This window comes from Lepidochelys kempii, chromosome 5 (assembly GCF_965140285.1).
Source record: "Lepidochelys kempii isolate rLepKem1 chromosome 5, rLepKem1.hap1, whole genome shotgun sequence".
NCBI lineage: Eukaryota > Metazoa > Chordata > Testudines > Cheloniidae > Lepidochelys > Lepidochelys kempii.
The window spans coordinates 26,584,781-26,607,540 of NC_136384.1; the positions used below are offsets into that span (position 1 = coordinate 26,584,781).

Consider the following 22,760-nt stretch of genomic DNA (forward strand, 5'->3'; position numbering starts at 1 on the left):
TGTTGAGGAGGTATGGGTTCTATTGCCCGCAGATGCAACAATGAATCTACCTCCTGATAGAGCATTCTTTTGTGAGAGGGGACCCTGAAGAGGGACAGCGGGGGGGGTGGGGAGAGGCGGCTCTTGAAGGGGCAGAGAAAATAATGGTGTAACCACTAGTGCTAATTTCCAGAACCCATTTATCTGTTAAGATGTCAGGCTTGTGAAAAGTAGGCTAGGCGGCCACCAAATTGGGTACCAGATGGATATGGTAGAGGGACTGATTCGCAGTTCTCTAAGCTCCTATCAAACATGTTTTCTTGTGGGATGCTGGGGTTGGAAGGATGATGGGGCAGGGGTTGTGGGGGATGTTATGCTTGCTACGCTGCACGCTCTGCTGCTTGCTGGGTGGCTCATAACCCCTCTAATGATAAAAGGATTGAGGAGCTGATCATTGCTTGTGGGGCTGAGATCTGTGCTGTTTCATCATTGGCACTGGAGTGTAGATGCCCAGTGAGCAGAGAGCTGCCCTTGAGTCCTTTAAGGAACGTAATGACTCCTGTCTTTTCACTAAAAGAATTGTTTCCTTCAAAGTGCAAATCTTTCGCCATGGATTACACTTCTCTGGGAAATCCAGAGGACTGGAGCCAGAACGCCAAACATACAATCATAGAAGTCATCACCAAGTGGGAGGCTGGATCCACTGCATTGACTAAGGCCTGGAGGGACAATCTGGCTAGCAATTTACCCTCCTCAATGAGTGCTTTGAATTGGAGCCTATCCTCTTGTGGGAGTTTGAGTGTGAATTCTGCTAACTTAGTAGAATTAATAAAATCATATTTTGACAATAATACTTGATAGTTTGTAATGCAGAATGGTTAGCTGTCACATTTTTTCTCTCCTGAAGAGATCTAAACATTTAGTTTTCTTATTGGAGGTAGCGGATCTAGGCTGTCTCCTTCTTTCAGTGACAGTCTGAACTACTAATGAATTAAGAGCAGGATGCGTAAATAAAACAAACATTCTGCTCCTTTAGTTGGCATGAAGTATTTCTTCTCCATTCTTTTCGGAATGGGGGCATAAGTGACTGGAGTCTGCCAGACGGTCTCGGCCAGTTCTAAGATAGCTTCATTAATGGGAAGTGCCACCTTACTGGGACCAATGCTCTGGAGAATGTCCAGAGGTTTATGAGGTGTCCTTTACCTCCTTCAGAGAGTGCGTCAGCGCTCCTCCTGTGCAGGTCTTGAAACTGCCCATAGTCATCAGGAAGTAAAGATGAGGCTGGTGCGATCACTTCATCTGGGGATAATGATGGACCATTGGAGCTGGTGGTTCTGCCTGATCCAGTTCTTCCGATTCCTCCATTAGTTCTTAAGGAAGTTCAAAATCCTCTTTGCAAGGGTAGGCTTGTCTGGATTGACTGTGTAGATTCAGGATATTGTCTGTATGGGTCCCCTGGACCCCCAGTAAGGCCCTAATGGAAATTAAGGCAGTCTTCACGGAGTAGTAAGCTACTCTTGATCCAAAGATGCATAATCTCTTTTAGCGGATTTGGACAATACCCAAGAGACTCTGGATGTTCTGTCTGGGCTGACCCCTTGTCTTGATGCGCGTGGTGACACTTTCCCACTAACATCTGACTCAGAGGAGGTGGCGGCTTCAAATTCCATGAAAAATGCTGTCAATATGTGGGGGCCTTGTTATTCCCTGGCTGGTATGGGATACAGGTGAGCAACTCCCCTTTCTTATGAACTCTGGACCAATGGTGGGGGTAGGAGAAGACCCCCCCCACACCCAGCTCCTAACTACTAAAAACTACACAAGTATAAAAATGGCCTAAAACTATTCTATAAAAACTAGTTACATAAAATTACAGTCAGATCTAGAAGAATCTAGATAATGCTGCGGATACTGAAGAGGCTCCATCTCAGACCATGGTTAGTGGAGAGGCAGTTGGTCTGCACCACCCCCTGTGCTCCCGGTTCAGATCGTGATGAGGAAAAGGGTTGCAGGCATAGACCAATGGACACTGCTTCTGGTCTCTGGCACATGGAGAACATGTGCACCAAAGGTGGAATACACACAGGGACCATTTCTCAAAGAACTGTATCCTCTTGCAGTAAACCTTTACTGTAATGCCTCTATTACCTTTTGACTACCCACACTTTCTCTTGCAGTTTGGTAGCATCTGCAACTGTCAGACAACCTTTCACGAACATGAAGCATCCAACACAATGCACATAATTCTCTGAAGCAACCTACAAGAGAAATAACACAATATAACTTGTTACTTAAAGGTGAAAAAAAGGAACAACTTGTTAATTAAAATGTTCAACTACAGGTAACAGTAACTTAGAGGAAAGGTTTTAATTCTTGATTTTTCAAGAATGACCAGTAGTCAGATTTTTGTAGGCAATTTTTGTACCCTTTATAGCAATGAGTTTTAATATCTCAGTTAGATCTATAAAAACATATGTTCAACATCTTGGAATAGAACTTTCGGCCAGATTTTCTTCTATACTAAAACAGATTCAGGACAGGTGAGCATGAGGAGGACCATCAGGGTGCAATTACATGTACATTTCCCTGATCCTCAAGCTATTACAATCACAGCCCTGACCCTGATTCAGGTTAAGGCAGCCTAGTGGATGCTCTAATTTAAAACTGCTGGTTATAGTCAGTCACTAATGGAACACATTAGTTGTATATGGTCACTCTGCTCCCCTTCCCAGCCCTCTCCACTCCCTCTTAATGCCCCACTTTTTCCTCAGTAAGTCCTCTATGTTGGGAAGTTGACACAGGAGATTTACTGCTAGCATGAATGTGCCCCATGTGCTTAAGCTCAGATTTTTTTTGGCTAGCAGCATCTGCTGGGTACGTGCCTATGCCCTAAGTGTCCTCACACACCCACAAATGAGGGCATAAAGGGAAGAACAGGCCCAAGTGTCCCTCGGTTCCTTTACCAATACAAAATGCAGGAGTTATAGGACTCTGCAGTAGCAGGGAAGGAGGATGGGTTGCAGAATACATACAAACAATGCATTTCAAAGAACCACAGTTCCTGCAGAGTAAATTAGTTTGAGTGATTGTCCATATGTAATCCACTTCTGGTGACCTGGAGCATAAGGGGTGGGTGGTTGGTGTTTATTTCAACAGTGACTTTAGGACAGGTCTGCCAAATCAGACCTTGATGCCTCTACAAGGGAGTAATGTTGTGTAAACTTATGTGCTGAACCCCACATAGTTGCCCTACGGATCTCAGAAACTTACACGTTTCTTAAAGAAACCACAGTAGCTGGCTGGGTACTGATGGTGCTGGCTCTAATCTTTACGAGTGGATCTACATTGCTAATTCGTAGCATATTCTGATGCAATTGCAAATCAAGTTATCTAACTTCTCGGTTGATACTGCCTGACTCATCATCATATCTGCAAAAGTTCCAAATAATCTTGGGAAATTCCTGAACATTTTAGTCCTCTATAGATAGAATGATACCCTAAGCATATCCAAGGTGTGCAGCCTGGCTTTCCCTTAGTTGGAGTTGGGTTTAGGAAAAAGGAAGATTACTTGATTTAGATGGAAGTCCAAGATTATTTTTGGCAAGAATTTAGGGCAAGGCCTAAGGAGCACCTTGTCCTTATGAAATACAGCATGCAGTGGATCAGCCTGAAGGGCCTGCATTTCTCCTCTCTCTTGGGCAGATGGGGTATAGTCTATTACGTTTTGACAATTCTAAACTGTCAGTCCTCTCAGTACTGGAAGAAATCTCAGGTATGTCCTGTGAGATGGATGGATTGTTATGTGAAAATAAAAAACTTAGAGTTTGAGAGCCGTAAATTAGTCATGGGAAGCCAAGGAGAGGCCTAGAGAGGCCAGTGCTTTATCATCCTGAACTTGAAGTGGTAGATGAAGGCATTTAGCAGCTTCAAGTCTAAAACCGGTGCCAGCCTCGCCCCACCATGTTATTTAGATTTAGACAGTTACAGCAGTTCTTTGGATCGAAGAAAATTATGAGTACTAGAATCATTATCTGAAACATAAAGGATCATGAGATCGGGACCTTGGAGAGCAGCTAGGTAATGCTCCAAGGCGGAAGAAGAGCATGAGTATTCCTCTTCTAGATGTGGAGCTATGTTAACTGGAGTTTCAGGAAGAGTCACAGTCTCTGCCCTGACCAGCACCAATGAAATGCTGAGTACTATAACATTATCTGCTATCAGTATGACGGAGGATAATTTCACCACAGCGATGATTTGGGCTGAGTTGAAATCATAAGATTGCTCAGAACCATAGAAGTTTTCAGTACCAGAAATGATGGTACTGTGGGAGGACTAACTGAGGCTATCAGTACTGGTAATTAGAACTTCAGTACCAAGGGAATGGTATTGTGCAAGCACGATGACTGGTGCTTCTGAGGGTGTCAGTGGGACCCATTCTGGGCCTTGAACTACCTTTTAAAGAGGCAGGATGAGATTGCTGCCTTTTCACACTAGGACCACTTTCTTCTTGCTAACTCTCTTGGTTTTACTAGTCTCAGTCTCTTAGGATTATGTCTACACAGCAGATGGGAGATGTGATTCCCAGCTCAGGTAGATGTACATGTGCTAGCTCTTCTCAAGCCAGTGCTCTAAAATAGCAGTGTAGTTGCAGTGGCATAGGTAGCAGCATGGGTTAGTCACCCGAGTATAACCCTGTCTGAGGTCCTAGGTGTGTACTCAGATGGCTACCCTGAGCCGCTGCAGCCACACTGCTATTTTTAGCATGCTAGTTCAAGCAGAGCTTGCAGAATTTGTCAACAATTATTCACAAGTTAATATAGATTCTTCTTTATAGGGTCAGATTCTCATTTCACTTGTCTCGTAGCAAAACGTAGATCAAGGAAAACAGAGATCTTGGCATCTTTGTATTCACATAGTAAAATTTCTTAATCAGTTGGAATCTTTGAGGAGAGAGATTGTAAGCGTTAAAGAATTGGGAGAGCTCTAACATAGATCAGCTTGCTTCGAAGGAATTAATGTCATCACCACCAATTCTGATTATTTTCACATTAATTTGCCCCAATTTATTGTCTATGGATTTCTTTATACTACACTACAGTTTGGTTTTCAGCAGCACAGATCGCCCTTGACAAAGTTTTCTCACATTTTTATACACTTAAAGAAGTCTCTAACATAAGATCTGTTCTAGTAATTTGACATTATGAAATTTTTTAATCTTCAAGTTAGTACATTCTCTGAATAATATGAGAAAAAGGCCATCTCTCCCGCCCCCCTCAAAATAATCACAACTACACACAGAAATTGGAATAAGAGCTGCAAAGCAGTATAGCCCAGTATACATATCAGTCTCTAGAATTTTAGTTAAAAAAATTAAAATAAATGGACCGACATTACTAATTCATTTGTAGTCTTTAAAAAACAAGCATGATTAACTCATTTTCTAAAAAATTGTAAATATATAATTACAACCTATATTTTAATATACTAATATTTTAAAATTATACAAAAATATAAATATCCTTCTGAGTTATCAAAAACTGCACAAATTTTGAAAGATTTATAACAGACAGCACTGCAGAAGACACTGTATCTTGATATACTTTCAACCAAATGCAAAAGTAAATAAATAAAGCCTACCTAGATAGTGCCCTTTCACATGCAACTTCTCATCCCTTGTTCTATTTTCCAACCATAAGTTACTTATTCAATTTTATTATACACATACCTATTGTTTTACAAGAAATATCATCAAAGCAATGGTCCCCAGAAGATGCAGGTCTAAAGAATATTGTACTAAATTTGGAATAATGAAGCAAAGTTTTAGGAAATGAACTTAATGAAGGAAGAGTGCCTTTCATTCGAATCTATAGGCAGGAAAAGAAAGCAAAAATGTTATAAACTGAGAGCAATTTTATTTGTGACAATTTAGAAATTAGCAAATTACCTTTGTAAGCGCTTACTAGTTAAAAATTTTATTATTCAGTTCATCTGTAGGTGAAAATCCTAATGAAATCACCTGAAGTTTTTCGTATCAGAATTGAATGGCCCCTTTAACTTACTGACAGAATATTGCCACAATCAACTATATTTCCAAAGGCCTGCTTTCTATTTCCTGTAATGCAATGGACCTGAAACCCAGGTTAATTTTTTTTAAGGAATTTTTAAATTTATTTTTTTTTAATTTTCATCTAATACATGTACAAGCTATGACAACTACAATGCTCTATTTAATATGATAGAGTGAATTACCAGGGTGATAGAACTTTAGTATAACTACTGTATAAAACAGCTAAGAAAAACCTGAGTTGCTCTGTTTCAAAATCTTTATCATTATATTATAAGGCTTAATTTTAAGTCAATGAAATCTAAATAGTTGAGATTAAAAGTCTTATTACATGTGTACTTTGTGCTCTAGATGGCTGAAAATTTGCAGCCAGTTGCCAGTCAATTATTGTGGGGAACTTCTACGGCCTGTTATTCTGGAAATCAGATTAGATTATCATAAAGGTCCTTTCTGGCCCTGGAAACTATATGAATCCATAAGGTGTTAATAATTATTTCTAAAGCCCCGAGTGGTCTGGAACTGAATGGTCACTTCTTTCCCACCTCCAGTAATAGCACTAGTTATTTGTGAGGCCAAAACATTGGACCCCCCACTTGTTTAGGCTCCAGTTTCCTCTGCAATAAACTATGAGAAGAATATAGACAGCAGCTGAGACTGAGACTTTTATCAGACTAGGAAGGAATTAAAGTGATATGGGTATCTCCCTCAAAAGAGTCACCCTCTAATATTTACTACAGATAATGGAGTTAAAAGTAAACAAGTTTATTATTTACCTTTTGCATTACTTTTCTTGCCCATTTCAGTTGTACAATATACCACTGTGCCACAGGGCAGGAACAACGAGCAGCCCGGAAGAGCAGCATAATTCGCTGAAGGACCCCAGACACCTTCTGACGATAATCTCTCTCAATTTTTAAAGGAGAGTCATTGAAGTCTTTCTGAGAAATACAAAGTTTAAGTACAAGACAATAAGCCAAATAGTTTGGGAGGACATAAAGAATTAAGAAATTGAGCTACACATGAAATATCTACTCTTCAGAACATTTCTCTTAGTCTTAAGAGCAGAGATTTCACTAAGTAGAAGGAAAAACTGAAAGGAGCTTTTCAAAGAGGTTTCTTGCTGTTAGGGTGCCACACAAGTAATTGGCTGAAGATTTTTTTGGAAGAAAAACTGAATTAGAAGGTTCAAACTAACATTCATGCAACTTCTACTAAATACGCTTACTTCACTGAGAGAAGCTGGTTGAGGACAGTATAATGGTGGTGCAGGAAGATATAGCCCATCAGGCACTAAACCACACAATTTTCTGCTGAGGTCCTTGGCAGAGTCTATCAAAAGCTGAAATGTGTCTGAGAGAATGTCTGCATCTGCCATAACAGCTGCTTTCAGTATTTCTTGCACTGAACCAAAAAGAACATTTGCATTTTCCTCTTCAATGGGATCTAAAAAATACCAAGAATTTAAACCGATATGGTAAATGCATCAATTCATGCAATGCTTTCTTCTGAAATTAATAAGTAGCATTACTGTATTTTACATTCATTTTTCCAGAATTTATGAATAACTCTATTTACTTTCTTTAATATAAGATTTGAAAAAGTGAATAAATGTAGTGTTAAAAAAATTGCTTCTAATGCTTAATAATTAACTCTGGTTGTTTTTTGCTATTCAACGTCTCCCACAAATCTGGATGTCTGGACTGCTCTCCTTTCTCTGCAGCTCATGGAGGTGGATCAGTGTTTTAGTGCCGAGATGCTGGCAGACCAGGTGCCAGGTCTTGCCACAGCTGGAGGCATCAGCTGAACACTGACAAATTCATAGCTGGAAATCAGACCAGCTCATCTGTATGCTAGTAGTGTTTAAGATAGATGTTAGACTTGTAAGGATGTGTTTAGACTCTATAAGATGCTTGGTTTCAGAGTAGCAGCCGTGTTAGTCTATCCGCAAAAAGAAAAGGAGTACTTGTGGCACCTTAGAGACTAACAAATTTATTAGACCATAAGCTTGCATGAGCTACAGCTCACTTCATCGGATGCTTGTCACTTACTGCATGCATTAATCTTAACTTGCAATGTCCGTATCCCATATTGTAAGGTAACATGTAAATTTCGCTTTACAATTATAAAAATGCCTGCTCTGAACTTCTGAATTGTCAGGAAGAGTGGTACCCCCTGCCCACCAAGGAGGACTATCAAAACTAAGTGAGCCATTGTGAAGCAACAAGATTTAAAAAATAGGTTAATAGCCCTTTCACACCCATAAAGGTGCGAGGAAGCTTGTCCTATATCAACTTGAATTCTGGAAGAGGAAAATATAGATAGGTATCAAGGTTCCTCCCCCACTCTGAACTCTAGGGTACAGATGTGGGGACCTGCATGAAAACCTCTTAAGCTTACTTTTACCAGCTTAGGTTAAAACGTCCCCAAGGTACAAATTAATTTTATCCTTTGTCCTTGGAATATCCACTGCCACCATCAAACTAACTGGGTTTACTGGGAAATGTAGTTTGGACACATCTTTCCCCCCAAAATCCTCCCAACCCTTGCACCCCACTTCCTGGGAAAGGTTTGGTAAAAATCCTCACTAATTTGCATAGGTGACCACAGACCCAAACCCTTGGATCTGAGAACAATGAAAAAGCATTCAGTTTTCTTACAAGAAGACTTTTAATAGAAGTAGAAGTAAATAGAAATAAAGGAATCACTCCTGTAAAATCAGGATGGTAGATACCTTACAGGGTAATTAGATTCAAAACATAGAGAATCCCTGTAGGCAAAACCTTAAGTTACAAAAAAGACACACAGACAGAAATAGTCATTCTATTCAGCACAAATCTTTTCTCAGCCATTTAAAGAAATTATAATCTAACACATACCTAGCTAGATTACTTACTAAAAGTTCTAAGACTCCATTCCTCGTCTATCCCCGGCAAAAGCAGCATATAGACAGACACAGACCCTTTGTTTCTCTCCCTCCTCCCAGCTTTTGAAAGTATCTTGTCTCCTCATTGGTCATTTTGGTCAGGTGCCAGCGAGGTTACCTTTAGCTTTTTAACCCTTTACAGGTGAGAGGATTTTTCCTCTGGCCAGGAGGGATTTTAAAGGGGTTTACCCTTCCCTTTATATTTATGACTATAAGTGACATGAAAACTTTTCATCTCTTTGCTGTTTGGACTCTCACAGGGCTGGAGCTAGGAACCAAAACCAGAGATCCCCAGGGTCAACCTAGGTTAGCCTTAAAAGACATTCAGTGCTGACAATTTACTACAGCTCTGTCACCTTTTTGAACATAGACTATAACTCGTGTGTGTATATGTTGCCTGATGTAACCTTTATTCAAACTCTCATTTCTTTTTCCTAATTAATACTTAATTTACTACAGAACTGGCTACAAGTGTTGTCTTTGTTGTGAGATCTGGGGTACAAACTGACATGGGGTAAGTGACTGGTCTCTTGGGACTGGGAGCAATCTGAATATTGTGTCATTTTGCTGTAAATGACCATTTATCATTAAGCTTGCCTGGGGTGGCAAGAAAGACTGGAGTGTCCAAGGGGACAGTCTGTGACTTCATGTTAAGACTATTCTAGTACTTCAGGAGTTCACATTTGTAACTGGGCTGATGAAATCTAATGACAGAACATAGCACCAGTTTGAGATGTCCGCCCTACTTTTCAACAGTCTGCCCTAAGGTTGGCACTCACGGTCGTGAATCACTCCAAACAGCGTGATAATGGCTAAGACAAAGAATACCATAAATCACAAATGCAAACAACGCCTTGAAATATGGACTTCAAAGAGCAGAGCAGAATAAGGGATACGGATAATTTTACTACGAGATTTTCTGGGACGTTGAACCAAGGGCAGTCTGATCTGGCTATGGGAGCCAACTTTGGCGTAGTGCAAAAAGATGACATTTTTTGTCTTGCTATAGGCCAAAGTAATACTTGCGTGTTCTGTAACTCTAGTGCCATTGCAATGATGTTTTCTATACTGTTCATACATTCACATTTATTTCAATGTGTCTTATTTTTATTATGCTCTAAATATGTACATTTGCCAATAAAGTATTTTATAGTCAAACCAAACTGAAGTGACTATCTGATATGTCTAGATCTTCCTCCCCAAACAAGAAGGAAGATATGGGCCATCTTGGGCATGGGAAAAGCCAAAAGAGCAACAGGATACTATGCAGTGTTGTTGTAGCCTTGTTGGTCCCAGGATATTAGAGACACAAATGGGTGAGGCAGTATCTTTTATTGGACCAGCATCTGTTGGTGAGAGAAACTTTTGAGAGCTTACAGAGACCTGAAAAAGAACTCTGTGTAAGCTCGAAAGCTTGTCTCTCTCACCAACAGATATTGGTCCAATAAAAGATACTACCTCATACACCCCGTCTCTCTATAGGATTCTAGGCACTTACAGTAGCTATCTGCGTATGTGGTGATAATAACTGTATCTTCATAATGCTAAAGACATTTATTTTTAAAGTGAACACCTAGGATTTGTGGAATCAACTGGAATAAAGTTGATAGTAAATAGGATGAAACTATATTTTAAATGTACCTGTAAACTGTTTATATTTAGTACTTCCTTCATTTGATGTTTCAAAACTGACTGGCTGTCCCAAGAAAGACTGTAATTTTTCCTGAAAAATTTGTGTTGGAGTCAAGTTCAAAGGCAGATGGAATTCCGTTTTCTCTGACCTGAAAGCATATCAAGAAACTATTAATTAATGACAAAGTAAAAACAAAACAAAACAAAAAATCTGTGGAGAAACTAAGGAAATTCTGTGGAAACATCTTTCCTTTTTCTGAAAAAAAACCCAAAACCTTCCATAGATAAAATTATTAAACTGAGGCACACTGGCTAAAATGCACATCTATTTAAATCTTGTATCTATTAACCTGGAAGTGTCTTAGGGGAAGGACACTACCTTCTCTGCTAAGTAAAATACTTGATAATACATGATACTATATAATAATGCATGATGATAATTCTGAGTTCCCTTATTTGAAAAAGCATAACTCACCTTAAGAAGTCACCACCACTTTGACAGTACAGATTATAGGCCACACCTATTGAAACGGACATTTTCCAGTCTCCAAGTTTGTGTGCTAGCCACACAGCCTCTGGAATCAGTCCACCAACAAAGAGCAAATCAAGAGCATATTCAGCAGTCCATACAGAAGAAAGTTTCTGGTCTCTAACAGCACTGGCGACCACAGAGTGCTGTAGTGGAACAACTCGAGGGAACCGGTCTATGAAAGAAAAATATGTTTTTAATAATGTTAATTACATACCCTGCAGGTTAGTTAAAATAAATTCAGAGTTTTTAGTTTATAGTGTGGCATTTGATCACACCACCTTGTTGTGTAACTGATCTTTTATTACCTTTATAACATGGTATATGATTTTTAAAAGAATAATATGGGGAAGATCCTCAGCTGGGGAAAGTTGTCATAGCTCCATTAAACTCAGAACTATGACAATTTTCACAAGCTGAGGATCTGCCCCATAGGCTTTCCTCTATTATCAACTATCCTCTCCCTGTCTAGCACTTACAGACGGACAGAACAAGTTGCCTCTTAACCTTCTCTTTGCTGAGCTAAATTCAGTGCCCCAAGTCATTGTAACAGAGAGTTCAGGTTGACTAACCGTGTCTTATACCCTTCCAGAATGTGGAATGCACGTATACTTAAGCCTCTAAAAACAAGAAAATAACTTAAGATACACACCACCCCTACCCCTGCAACTTTTACTCTACTCCCTACAATAAACAAGAGCCATTGGGGATATACGGAAAGTACATTTCAGCAAGGGGTGCCCTATAATGAGCAGGCATAAGGAATGACTATGTTAATAAGTTATTTTATTTGGTGCAAAGTGTCCCATCGAATTGTATTCTCTCATTCATTTCCATAGATTCCAACTGCTCTTCACTGTGTGAGAGACAGCTGTATTGACTGGTGCAGGGATTACTTGCCGTAGGTTGCCATAGCTCACTCTGTGAGATGAAGAGAGGTATATCTGCACCCAAAAGGTATCATGCACTGCTTATTTCTGTGCTGAGTTAAGTGGATTGTGCAAGCCACAAGTCTAGTCTTGCCATGGAGATTTGTAGCATAAGAGAAAGGGGCTCCGCACAACCCACAGCATCAGGGGAAGATTGCAGAAGTAGAAAGTTGCCCATTAATCTTAATTGGGTGTTTCCAGTCAAGGTGTTCAGAACACCATATGGAGTTGAATACAGACTGACTCAACCTGACAGGTGTGAAGTGATCCATTCACCCTGTGGGGGTGCTCTTCTCTCCACTCTCCCAAAGTCTACCCCATCCTCTGTTGTGGAGTACCTATTTTCGAGACAAGGCATGTGAGCTTTACAGCAATGTGAATATAAAAATCAGCTCCTTATTGTGAGGGATGCGTCTGAGGAACTAACCCCAAAAGTAGCACCAAGAAGCATACCCCTGCAAATGTCATGGCAAACCAATACTTTAAATAATATCACTATGCACATGACTGTTAGAGTATTTTTAAAATTACAAGCTCATAACATCAGGAGCACATGGTATGATTACATTACCCTAATGTTGCTTACTACATCTTCCCTTTAGTTAATTAAAACTATTTTCCTTGACAATACTTCCAAAGTGAAAACAGAGAATGCATGTGGATGTTAGAGCACTTTGAAATATCAGGTCTTAAACCAGAAACTCTGCTCTCAGGGCAAAACTTCCCAAAAAAACCCTTGCAGAATGCAGGCAGAGAGTACCTAAAGTGCAAACACACATTCCCAGAAAGCTGCCAAGGGCAGGACTAAAACTCACCCTAGAAGGTGCTGCTTGGATTTAATGGCCACAGCATGTCAGCTTGAGTCAGCCAGTTAGTCTAATGTCAGGCTGCTTGGAACACCACAGCTTGCAACAGAGCCCCAGTCCTTTTGCACATGCACAAATTATTTTCTCAAGCCACACTGTAGATTCAATTTATATCCTGAATAAACTTTAATATACTGCTTCTTTCCCCAAAAGGGTAGTGTGTATCAGACAATAGCTGAGATTTATCCTGATTGGGGGATATCAAATTGAGGAGGGGCAGAACCAGAGTTTGAGCCCCAGATGTGTGTAAAAAAAGGCATTGCAAGAACTGTAAAATTTTGATGTCACATTATTATAGTTTTTAGGGAGGGCTGTATCTTGGGAATCCCTTGTTCAAACAACCTCAAATTTGGATCACTAACTACTCTGGATACCCATGAGGCACAGCAATTTGCAAAACAATCCAAGTAAGTATATGGATTATAGAATAAACTGAGAATACTCTGTACTATAGTTTTTAACTATGACATGAAAGCTTAAATATTTAAACATGAAAATATTCTCAGCAATTACCACAGCTACAAAATATTTGTTTTGCTGGCAGAAAAAATATTTGCAAAAATATCTTAAAACAAAGTATAATTTTATCCTGAATACTAGTAATTATAAAAAATAAAAATCACATATCTAAAAATACTTACCCTTTTAAAGTTAGGCAACATTAACACATAAATAAAAACATAAATCATAACACTGAATCAGAGCCAGTTAAAATATTTTTTGTTTAACAGAATACCTTGGTTGATGTGAAGTGGAGGTAGAATATCAACTTTATGTGGGGGAAGTATATAAAGCAGCTGATTAGTGAAGTAGGCAGCCATGAATCGTGCCATGGACCGTATTACTGCCACTGCAGCTTCAGGATGAACATTCCTTATCATCCACAGTTCATATTGAGAATGTTCAGCATCTAAGAGAGAGAGATCTAATTAAAATGTTTTTGACAATAACAAAAAAATTGCTATAAAAATGTAGCGCTAGAACTGTTTAATTATAGCCAACACAACTGTTTGTATTGAATAAACAAACTGTGGCCCTACTCATTTCCCCTGACAGTATTCCTGAGCCTTTTAAAACAGAAAACATAGAAGCCTCTTACTACTAATGACTAGTTAGTAACAATTCCCTTTGAAGATTTCTTACAACTATAGATGGGCCCAAACCACTAAGTTTAGATCCGGGACTGACTCTGAACTTTCCCAAAGTTTTGGTTATTCAGATCTAGGACTCTGATTCAGCCCTTTATAAAGCAAGGGGCTTAGTCACAAAATTTTTATCCATATAAGAATACAAAATGTTTCCAAAGTCTGTGTGTTTGGATTTAGGATTGTGACCAACTCTGATCTTACACACACACACTATACATACATACACATACACACACAGTCCATTAAAGTCAAAAGAAGTCTTCCCACAAACTTCTGTGACTTTGGATCAGGCTCTAAAAAAAAAAGGAACTTAATCATCTCACACACAAACTATAAAATTATACAATTAAAGCTGTCTTCCAAACACTCACTCTAATTATTACAGATTAGACAGACGTTCTGCAGTCAAATATTTTTAAGAGACAGAAATACTGATTCAGAAGTGGGGCATTAAGGAATTAGAGGCTGAAGAATGGAAATAATTAAGAAACTCTCAGCTTCTGTCAGAATTACACAGAAAACCCATTTTCCATCCCTGAAGAAAAAAAGATGTATTCTGTCTGCAGGGAGCTCTTAGAATTTTTTGAAGGGAATCATGGAGTCAAGTTCTTACAGGGGCATACAAGTTAGACACCAGGTTATCTAAAGAATATAAACATACATTAGTAAACGGATCAGATTTTTTTTAAAAACGTGATAAACATACCAGAAAAATCTTCTCTCTGCCTTACAGACAGCCGAGATCGTCTTAGTATCTCTCTCACAAGATGATCGCTCAGCCCCTGAGCCTCACTTAAGTTATAGTGATACAGGTGGCAATATAATATAGCAAGATAATACCTAGTTTGAAGAAACTGTGTCCTCTTTTCTCCTACATTATAAAAGGAAACAAATGCAGAATTGTATATTCAAAAGCAAAGGAAGATAAATATAGGTTCAAAGAGTCAGTCACACACACACACACACCCTCCCAGAGAGGGAGTTGCAGCTGTAATCCAGTATGCAGAAAAACAAATGAGCATAAAAAAAGATGCAGAAAGGCTCAACATAGCAGATGCCCCTCACCTGAAATTGCCTCTGTGTAAACATGATACACCTAAGGATCCATAAGTTATAGAGGGAGCAGAACTGGAGGGCAGACATTCTAGAAGATGAGATCCTATTGCAAACCAGTGCATTATCAGTCAGAAATTTGCATGGGAGTTAATTCTCCTCCTTGAAGTAAAATGTAATACTGTTGCCAAAAAAAGTGAACATCATTCTGGGGTATATTAGCAGGAGTGTTGTAAACAAGACTTGACAAGTAATTCTTCCATTCTACTCAGCACTGACAAAGCATCAGTTAGAGTAGTGTGCCCAGTTCTGGGCACCACACTTTGGGAAATATGTGGGCAAATTGGAGAAAGCCCAGAGGGGAGCAACAAAAATGATTAAAGATCTAGAAAACATGACCTACAAAGAAAGAATGAAAAAAATTGGTTTGTTTGGCCTGGAGAAGATAAGACGGAAGGGGGACATAACAGTCTTAAAGAGTGTAAAAGGTTTGTATCAAGAAGAGGAGTGACAAATTGTTCTCCTTATCCACCAAGGACAGGACATGAAGTAATGAGGTTAAATTGCAGCAAGGGAGATTTAGATTAAACATCAAGAAAAAAATTCCTAACTATAAAGGTAATTAAGCACTGGAACAAATTAGCTAAGGAAATTGAGGCATCTCCATCATTGGAGGTTTTTAAGAACAGGTTAGACAAATACCTATTAGGGATGGTTTAGATAATACTTAGTGCTGCCTCAGTGCAGAGGACTGGACTAGTTGACCTATTGAGATCCCTTCCAGTTCTACCTTTATATGATTCTATCATAGCTCAAATCATGTCAGACTTCCATTCCACCTGACCCCTCTGCTTTTTCCTTCCCTCTTCCAGCCCTGCCCTCTCCTTTCCATTTTTGCATATTTGTATATGGTTTTTTGCTATTATTATTTTTATTTTTATATTTACCCCTACTCTAACAAGTTACATCTCTGTAATACTGTCTGACTTTGTATTAGCTGGTCTTGAAGCTTTGACAAGTGTAAAGTTGTGTAACTGCATAATTTTATTGGATATCCTGTGAAATGTGCAGTATTTGGTGACAAATACAAGCTGCAAGTAATTTACCTTTTTGCATTTTTATTGTTTCTTTAGGAAAATTAATTTTAAAAAATCATAAAACCTCCTATATAACCGCTGTCCACTCGGCATACCTGAGAACTATTCCTCTCCTAAGATACGAGTGGCTGTCCTCAAAAGATAGCCATGTAAAGATTCTGGAGCACTTCTTTACTCCTTTCTACGCTCTATAAATACAACAGGGGTAAACAGCAGGGGAAGAGAAGAGCTATTTAATCTAGAGGACAGTGCTGCTACAAGAACAAATGGATATAAATGGGCCATACATAAGTTTAGGCTGGAAATCAGAAGGAGGTTTCCAACCATCAGAGGTTTGAGGTTCTGGAACAGCCTTCCAATAGGAATAGTGGGGTCAACCTAGCTAGTTTTAAGATAGAGCTTGATAACCTTATGAACAGTATTATCCAATGGGGTTGTCTGCAATTCTGGGAACGGGACTCAATGAACCAGGAAGTCCATTCCAGATAGTCTACTCGCTCACCAAATGGATTTTCAGCAGAATTTTTTATTTAAAACAAATTCCCCCTTTAACTTTACAACTTCTGTAGTAATTGTCCTTTGGTTTTTCAAAAGTACTTAAAAGTCTTTTGGACTCAATTTTTATTCCTGAGCAAATTTTGATTTCAGGATAACTCTGGAAAATAGGTATCTTTTACAAAAGTGCTAGCAGCGTGTTAACTACAGCAGAGAAGTATGAACAGCCTTGTCAGAATATTGTGCAAACATCTGAAAACTGAAAAGATGAACACGACACCATTTTTCCCTTGCCTTTTGCTTTGGTTTCTTGAAGAGCCCTCTTCCACAGATTCACAGATTCTTCATATGAGCCTAGAAGAAACTGTTCCTCACCTTTAAAAAAAATACAATATAGTCAACAAAGTATGTGAAGTATTCACATCTTTTCACACATACAAACACACAAATATATATCTGTTTCTATTTCAGTTCAAATCTTTGCCTGTTATTAAATATATGATTTTTAAACAGTATATCAGAGAAGCTGTCATAAATGGTAGCACAATTCCACAGCAGCTACTACATGTGCAAATTTCTCAGTGGCTGGAAAACCACTCTTATTCCAGACAAGTGACTATTTGGGAGAAGGGGGGTGAAAATAATAATTCTGAATTACAGACTTTTTTGGGTTAAACATTTTTGACTGCTAAATCACTATTAAAGTGGAATTAAAATTGGTTACAACCTCTTTCCACAAAGCTTTCATAAACTAACTTTTTAGCATACTAACAGTAAATTCAGAAATGCTAAGTCAGGGGAGGCCAACCTGTGACTCCAGAGCTGCATGCAGCTCTTCATAGGTTAATATACGGGTCCTTGCATAGGCACTGACTCCGGGGCTGGAACTATAGATGCTAACTTTCAAATGTGCTGGGGAGTTCTCAACCCCCTGCTCTGCCCCAGGCCCTGCTCCCACTCCACCCTTTCCCCCGAGCCTGCCATGCCCTCGCTCTTCCCCCTCCCCACCACAGCCTCCTGTGCACCGCGTAACAGCTAATCGCATTGGGTGGGAGGGAGGTGTGGGGAGGGAGCGGGAGGCACTGATTGGTAGGGCTGTCGGCGGGCAGGAGACGCTGCAGGTTGGAGTGGAGGGAGCTGATGGGGGGCTGCTGACATGTTAGTGTGGTTCTTTTGCAATATACATTGGTAAATTCTGGCTCCTTCTCAGGCTCAGGTTGGCCGCCCCTGTGGTATATGTAATTAAAAACTTTATGGTTCAAAAACATATAATATCTTATTCATGGTGATAAGCATTTCCCGTTACTTTTTCCAACTTTCACATCACCTGCTTTGTTGTTTTAGTAATAAATAATAGCAGCTCAAATTTTATATAATATTCCCTTTCATTCCAAAAGGCAAATCTCCCACTGAAGTAAACTGGATTTTGCCTACATGAGAACTATAGCGCCTTATCTACACATAAATGAAATGTTGTGAGGTAATGGGTGAAAGCCAGGTGAACAACCAGCATAACAATGGGAGGATGGAACCTTTTTGCCAAAGACACCATTATCAGCAAACTCCTACGCCAGAGGAAAGTGGCATGGAACTTTGAATAGAATCTCTGTTTGTAAGATCTCAGCTGAAAAACAAACATACAGTGAAGTGCCCGGAACTCCCTTTATCTACTTCAGAAGAGACAAAACTGTCTCAACCTTGTCAGGATTCAGATTTGTGGTACCAGGATGCCTAAGTATTTCAAATTGATTCAGCAAACTGAAGTCAGTGGAGTTTTTCCATTGAGTTCAGCAGGTTTTGGATTAAGCCACTAAACTATACGTAGAAATATTGTTAGCCATAAAATATTACGATTCTTCAGTTGTGAGTCCTCAGAAGTTTGATGAATTCCAACTATAATTATCTCAGCAAATAAATTACAGATCAAGTCAGTTATTAATTACAAATAAGTTGTACCTAATCTAAAATTCAGTCCATACAATTGTCATCTGATTACAGTTCCTTCCAATGTACTAACCAATCACAGAATTGAGCTTCTGGGTTTGTTCCAAGGTCTCTCCTGAAGACTGCAGGACTGCCTGTATATGACCTAGAAGTTGTGCAACAATGGATTCTTCATGTGCAATCTTCATTTCAGTTAATGGTTTGCCATCCTTAGATATTTTTCTGTTTAGTTGAGTCCGATACCAAAGCACTTGTTTATATAATAACCGCCACAATATCATCAACCTGTAGATCAAAAAGTAGTACACTATCACTAACAAAAAATACAGGTTAGTTGAAACAGAGGGATAATTCTGTCTTATTCCTCAAACTTACTTGTTATTTTGTATATTATATTACAGCTAAAGTAATATTTTCTTGAATGTTTCCACCATAATTTGATTTTCAGCTCTATATTTCCCAATTATAATTTTTTCATTAACATGTTCATATATTTTCTTGGATATTCTTAAGAACCATATTTTATGTATTGTTTTCCTTTTGTTTACTAAACTTATTGTGCAGAATGTTGATTAATAATTTACAGCTTTTAGTGTTCAGAAGAATCATACTAACTCATGCACCCAGGTGTTGCTCCTACACTGTTATTTGTTTTATTGAACTTAGTACAAACATAACAGTACCTTTGTCAAATAAACAAATATATGACACTGTATTTCACTCTAATAGCATGGAATTACTATGCCTGCTTGAATAAATTACCACAATCTTTTCAGAGTATAGAGTGGTGATGAGATAAAATGCTGCTGTAATTCTTCTCTAATAGAACAATGAGAAACTAATTAAATCCCATTTTTAAAAAGTTTTAATGCACATTAACAATCATACCTGTTTTCTGGCTTTTCATTGAGTTTTACTGTCTGAGGAGGTATCTTAAGCAGAGAATTCAGTGAGCGAAATTTCTGAGCACTGCTCCCATCAAGAACTTGAAAAATAGGCACAATCAGGGAGTCAAGCTCTATAGTAGTGTTAACATCGGAGGATGCAGACATTATCTCATAACAAGGTGTGAATTTCCCATTTAGACTATGTGCAACCATCTTCAGCAAACAGAAGCACCCCAAAAGGTATTCTGAGAACAACTGATCTTGGAGCTGAATAAGCATCAGTTTTACAGTCTGTGATGTCAGCTTTACCAAATGCCCAACTGTCTGTCTGTCTCTCACATCCCAGTACAGGACAGTTAAACACTGCTGAAAATGTTTTAAGATGCAATGCATCCACAGATTATATTTTTCAGACTGGTTTAAAAATGCATCATGGTTTAGTAAAGAGCTTTTACTGAACTGGAGAATGCTGAAAAGGTGGGTAATGCAGCCTACTGTGTAATTCAACAGCATATCTTTTTCTTGCACATTTTTTGAAATCCCTATCCCCCAGGCTGCAAGAAGGTTTTTCTGAATTGAATTTAGTTCCATAGATAAATCATCTTTTGCATCAGTATCATCTTTCGCATGAACAGTGTCGAACATTGATGCAAATTCCAACCGGCCTTGATCAGCTCTACTGAAAAATGAATTTGGTCCCTGGCTGCAGAAAGTAGAAGAGTTATTTTGAAACTGCTTGTCATCATCAGATTCCTCTTCATAATCCTAAATTAAAGGGAAAAAACACACATGTAATCTGATTTGTGTCTATTTTCTTGAAAGCAAGGCTAATGAAGGGGCACAGTGAAGATTAACAGGCCTTATATACGAAACCTCTATGCATTCTAAATAACCTAACATTCAAAAAGCAATTAGCACAGAGTGTGTGTCTGTGTCTCTGCCTGTGGACTCTACTCCCCACTCCATTTGCTGCCCCAAATAATAAGGATGGAGCTATATAATCTCTCTGACCCAATGGTCCAAGAACCATTCTGCAAAGCACAAGATATGGTGGCTCAGAATGCGGGTAAAGAGGAATTTGCTTCTACAGAAGAGATCCTCAAAAAAAGTACCCAGCAGATTTAAAAGGCTGCATGGTGAGTTTGACATACAGCCATTTTTCCTAAAGAGATGTTAAGATCTATGAAGTACACAAGTAGCAATACATGTCAAAGCTTAACACTCAGAATAGATTTCTTTGTTACAGTTCAAGGTGCAATTCCCAATTGAACTAGATTTTGAACAGCAACAGAAAGGGACTAAACAATATGCATTTGATTAGCATGCATTTTTGGAAAAGTAAATTAATTTCTGAAAAAAATCATTTGTTTTAAGAAGATGTTTGAAAACCATTAACATCCTGCTAAAATGACTGATAAGAAAATCAGTGCATTTTCTAGACCCTATAAGCCAAAATAAAATTAAAATTCTTCCTAAGAATTTGTTTAATGTAAAATCATTTAAGCAAATTTAGTAAGAGTAGAATATTCAGAATATGACTTAAAAAAGAGCTCAGGTTAATTAGATTTTTTTTCCATATTCAGAAATTAGATCAGATGCATTAATTATACAGTAAATACAAAAGTGCTGTTAAATACCTGTAAATCTGCTGCTTTCTCACTCAGTTCTGCTGTTTCTTCTTCTTGCAGGAATTTTGGAATGGTAGAAAGGGTAGAATTTTGGTTTCGATGCTGTTTCAGTAGGCTAGCTTTTAAAGAAGACAATGATCGCAACTGCAGCCTTTTCCCTTTCAACTGTAGGAGACAAAAAGTAAGAGAAACTACCTTAATATTATTACATATTTGTCTGTCTCTGGTAACACCCACAACATGCTAGATACTTTCCAAACATAAAAAATTATTCCTGACCTAAAGAACTTACAATATGAGAGCCAAACAGGCAAATACACAAAGGGCTATGGGAAAGGGGCAACACCACCAGTCAATTGTTTTTTTCCCCTACATATCATGGCAGAAGCGGGTCTTCAGGAGGGATTTAAATGCATGGAAATAACAGACTGACAGACATAGTATGGATATTCTTTGTATACAAGGCAGTGGGGAAGAAGGTGCAGAAATGCTTGTGGGAGAAGTGGATCACCACAGATCACAGTGTGTGCTATGCCTTGTACCCCTTCACAGTTCCTTGTGAGTGCATCATTCCTAGTAATAGGATTGGGGCTCCACTTCCCTCAAAAGAGTCCTGCAATTCTGTCACTCAGACTGCATACTAGGCTTCAGAAGGGCCTATTTTGCTTGGCTTCTTGTACAAGTCTTCTGTCAGGAGCTCTAACAAGAAAATATATGCAATGACACAGCTCAGCCTCTTCAAAATGAAGTATTATTTATTAGCCAACAAGAACACAGTATTCAGAGAAATGGGTTACAATAACCAAGAAGGTTTAAACATAACTATTAACCAAACTTCATTCTTTCCTTAAAAAGAAAAGGAGTACTTGTGGCACCTTAGAGACTAACCAATTTATTTGAGCATAAGCTTTTATGAGCTACAGCTCACTTCATCGGATGCATACCGTGGAAAGTGCAGAAGATCTTTTTATACACACAAAGCATGAAAAAATACCTCCCCCCACCCCACTCTCCTGCTGGTAATAGCTTATCTAAAGTGATCACTCTCCTTACAAGATGTATGATAATCAAGGTGGGCCATTTCCAGCACAAATCCAGGGTTTAACAAGAACGTCTGGGGGGGGGGGGAGGTAGGAAAAAACAAGGGGAAATAGGCTTGAATAGAGACTGGGAGTGGCTAAGTCATTATGCAAGGTAACCTAAGTTAATTGTATCCAATTTGCAAATGAATTCCAATTCAGCAGTCTCTCGCTGGAGTCTGGATTTCAAGTTTTTTTTGTTGTAATATCGCAACTTTCATGTCTGTAATCGCGTGACCAGAGAGATTGAAGTGTTCTCTGACTGGTTTATGAACGTTATAATTCTCGACATCTGAATTGTGTCCATTTATTCTTTTACATAGAGACTGTCCAGTTTGACCAATGTACATGGCAGAGGGGCATTGCTGGCACATGATGGCATATATCACATTGGTGGATGTGCAGGTGAATGCGCCTCTGATAGTGTGGCTGATGTTATTAGGCCCTGTGATGGTGTCCCCTGAATAGATATGTGGGCACAGTTGGCAATGGGCTTTGTTGCAAGGA

General features: G+C 38.9%; 1 protein-coding gene across 19 annotated transcripts in view; it reads right to left on the bottom strand.

The window, feature by feature from the left end:
* Positions 1-22,760, bottom strand: part of CPLANE1 (ciliogenesis and planar polarity effector complex subunit 1) — a 180,200-nt gene that overhangs the window by 109,458 nt on the left and 47,982 nt on the right. For all 19 annotated transcript variants that reach the window (XM_073343779.2, XM_073343777.2, XM_078852755.1 and 16 more), the window contains 12 exons: positions 21,184-21,339; positions 19,548-20,311; positions 18,733-18,944; positions 17,010-17,090; positions 14,777-14,941; positions 13,659-13,832; positions 11,074-11,302; positions 10,608-10,747; positions 7,269-7,486; positions 6,817-6,981; positions 5,705-5,843; positions 2,128-2,237 (listed from right to left, as the gene is read on the bottom strand). In XM_073343779.2, coding sequence (XP_073199880.2) covers positions 2,128-2,237; positions 5,705-5,843; positions 6,817-6,981; positions 7,269-7,486; positions 10,608-10,747; positions 11,074-11,302; positions 13,659-13,832; positions 14,777-14,941; positions 17,010-17,090; positions 18,733-18,944; positions 19,548-20,311; positions 21,184-21,339 — 2,553 coding nt within the window. The remainder of the gene's footprint in view (positions 1-2,127; positions 2,238-5,704; positions 5,844-6,816; positions 6,982-7,268; positions 7,487-10,607; positions 10,748-11,073; positions 11,303-13,658; positions 13,833-14,776; positions 14,942-17,009; positions 17,091-18,732; positions 18,945-19,547; positions 20,312-21,183; positions 21,340-22,760) is intronic.